This window comes from Aptenodytes forsteri, unplaced genomic scaffold, assembly GCF_000699145.1.
Source record: "Aptenodytes forsteri isolate BGI_AS27 unplaced genomic scaffold, ASM69914v1 Scaffold198, whole genome shotgun sequence".
Taxonomy (NCBI): domain Eukaryota; kingdom Metazoa; phylum Chordata; class Aves; order Sphenisciformes; family Spheniscidae; genus Aptenodytes; species Aptenodytes forsteri.
The window spans coordinates 154,645-157,302 of NW_008795697.1; the positions used below are offsets into that span (position 1 = coordinate 154,645).

Here is a 2,658-nt window from a genome sequence, read left to right on the forward strand (position 1 = left end):
TGGCAATGTTTGGGAGACTTTGGAGAAAAAAAAAAAAAAAAAAAATCTCCTCCCTGCCTCCTCTCTTGTCTCTGGCAGTCTCTGGCCAGCCCTCCAGCTGATGGAGTGAGTGGCCAGTGCCCAGATGGGATGTGGCAGAGTGACAGCTTTGGTCCGTTTCAGCACATGTTGCCAGGGCTCTGCAGCCTCCTGAGGGCAGAAACTCCCCAGAGCCACGAAAGGGCCTCCACCAGCCTGGCTGCAACCCAGACGTGTCCGAGCCCCAAGGCGTGGGGAGGGCCTCTGTGGAGGGAGGTCTGTGTCACCTTCAGGGTGACATGCTCCACTAAGGACCATTCTCTGCCCTGGAGGCACCTCTGTCACAGCCGATGAGATGCCACTGTGCAACCCAGCTGTGCTTTGCTGCTAGAAAGCATCATCCCTTCCTCCCTGGTCCTCTTCCCCACCAGGCCCTCTGTTACGGGACTGAAGTGTGGAGGAGAGGGATGGCTTTTAGGGCCTTGGAGGTTCTGCTCAGAGGCTGCTTCCTCCTGCAGCCCGGCTGTCACTGAAAGCGCATGGTGTTCAACCCATGCCTGCAGTGTCATACCTTGACCCAGAAAGCTTCTTGTTTTGGCTCATGCTCAGCAGGGATCTGGCCAGGGCTGCCTCCGATGAGGCTTTGCAGAGAAAGCAGGGTGTAAGGAAGCGTGGGGAGCTGCAGCCTGTGCAGGCAGGGGAAGGCAGGGGTGCATGGGAGGAGCCAGGCAGAGCTCTTGAAGTGTCTCCCCACTTGCGTTAACCCCCATCAATAGGTCCTTTCTTGTGAGGCTGGCCGGAGGCAGAGGTGACTCACTGGTGGGTGCAAGGCACAAGGCGGATGCTCCCACCCACCACATCACAAACTGAAGGGACCAGCCCTTCAGGGCAGAAGCAGCATCAAGAGAAAATCCCTGTTGTGAAAGCTCTTTGTGTTTCCCTAGGGTGAGGCTGGACCCCCAGGACCCAAGGGCTACAGGGGAGACGATGGCCCCCGCGGCAATGAGGTCAGTGCTGCTTCATCACTGCATCTTCTGGAGGGAGGGAATGAAGGGAAGACCAGGAGATGCTGCCCATTAGGGCTGTCCCCAAATCCCTCGGATCTTGGAAACCTGTTGTAGGTACAAACTCAGGTGCTAGCTTCCTGGCAGACACATCAAGGCATTTTTCATGGGTCCTTAAGGCCATAGCTGCCTTTTTCCCCACCTCCCAGAGGCCATTTCGTGGAGGCGGTATAGCCACACCACAAGCCATGTGACTTCCCATCACAGAAGCTGGGGGAGCTGCTCTCTGAGGGCAGCCACCTGAATCTGCCAGCAGATTTGATCCCCAGGGCAGGGAGCAAGCTGAATCCCAAGCCCAGCTGTGGGCTTTGTATTGCTCTTGTATAAGCAAAACATCTCCTGTGATGGGCTCATGATGGTAGCTGGCTGCCTCAGAAGGCATCATCTTCCCAGCTCAAAGGATGGTGTACAATGCTTGACTGCTTCTTCTGCTCCTTCCAGGGCCCAAAGGGATTGCCTGGAGCACCTGGGCTGCCTGGAGACCCTGGCCTGATGGGAGAAAGGGTGAGTGGTATTTGTTTTGGGAGGATTGCATGCCATGTGGAAAGGATGCACAACAGGCTGGTTCCACACAGCATGATCCAACTCAGGGAGAAAAGAAATTACATTCATACACAGCTGAGATGCTGGGAAAATTTGCAAGCAGCCTGCTTTTGAATATGCATCACATCTGCAGGCTCAAAGAGCCGTATTTTGGGATGTACTTTCCAGCAACAGAGACCTGATACTTCCCAGTCTGTTCCCAGCCTGTGGTCATATCCCCAGTCTCTGAGAGGGACAGTGTCACTCTCCTCTCAGTGGCTGTGCAGGTCACACACAAGCAAGATGGCCTTTTTACCTGCCTGCACCAGTGTCCAACCCACCAGTTGCGTATTTTTTGCACAGACACTTTGCTGTGGAGATAAACTGTCCAAGGAGGGCAGGATCCTGCTGCTGTGCTATCTAAGGGGTCTGCTTTTCATTCTCTCACATATTTCTCCCTTCCTTTTCAGGGGGAGGATGGTCCTCCTGGGAACGGCACGATTGGATTCACAGGTGCCCCGGTAAGCTTTTTGTGCTGCTTTGATACTGTAAGACCATTATTTCTGCTTGTCCAACCTAACGTGCTTCCTTTCCTTCATCCCCAGGGGCAGCCAGGAGACAGAGGTGACCCTGGCATTAACGTAAGTGTGCTGCTTCCTCATACACCCAACAGAAATTGCTCTGGCCAGTGGTTTGGCTCCTAGTGCCTCTCCATCAGCTGCATGGTGAAATGGGCTCCCTGAAGCAGCCGGCTCCTCCAAAGCCCTCTTTTCCTTCTGCCCACCTGTCCCTGCTGTGGATGCTTCTGCCTTGGTGCGTGGGTAATAACACCCAAGGGCAGCAGCCTGGGCTAAGTGCTCTCCAATGCAGGCCTGGAGCCAGAGTTTGGGGTTGGGAGTGCCACCCAGGGGGAGCCAGATGGTGCTATAATAGTAAAAGCCACCTAAGAAACTTTCTCCCTCAATAGCACTGCAGTTTGGTGCTAGGGAGCCTATAGGCTGCTCTTCAACCCCCCCCCCCCCCCCCCCCCCCCCCCCCAAGGTCACTGCCCGCC

At 55.3% G+C, this 2,658-nt stretch overlaps 1 protein-coding gene across 1 annotated transcript in view; it reads left to right on the forward strand.

The window, feature by feature from the left end:
• Positions 1-2,658, forward strand: part of COL6A1 (collagen type VI alpha 1 chain) — a 27,756-nt gene that overhangs the window by 15,534 nt on the left and 9,564 nt on the right. Inside the window, exons 21-24 of the mRNA XM_009283130.1 lie at positions 963-1,025; positions 1,524-1,586; positions 2,075-2,125; positions 2,210-2,245. Of these exons, the coding sequence (XP_009281405.1) occupies positions 963-1,025; positions 1,524-1,586; positions 2,075-2,125; positions 2,210-2,245 (213 nt within the window). The remainder of the gene's footprint in view (positions 1-962; positions 1,026-1,523; positions 1,587-2,074; positions 2,126-2,209; positions 2,246-2,658) is intronic.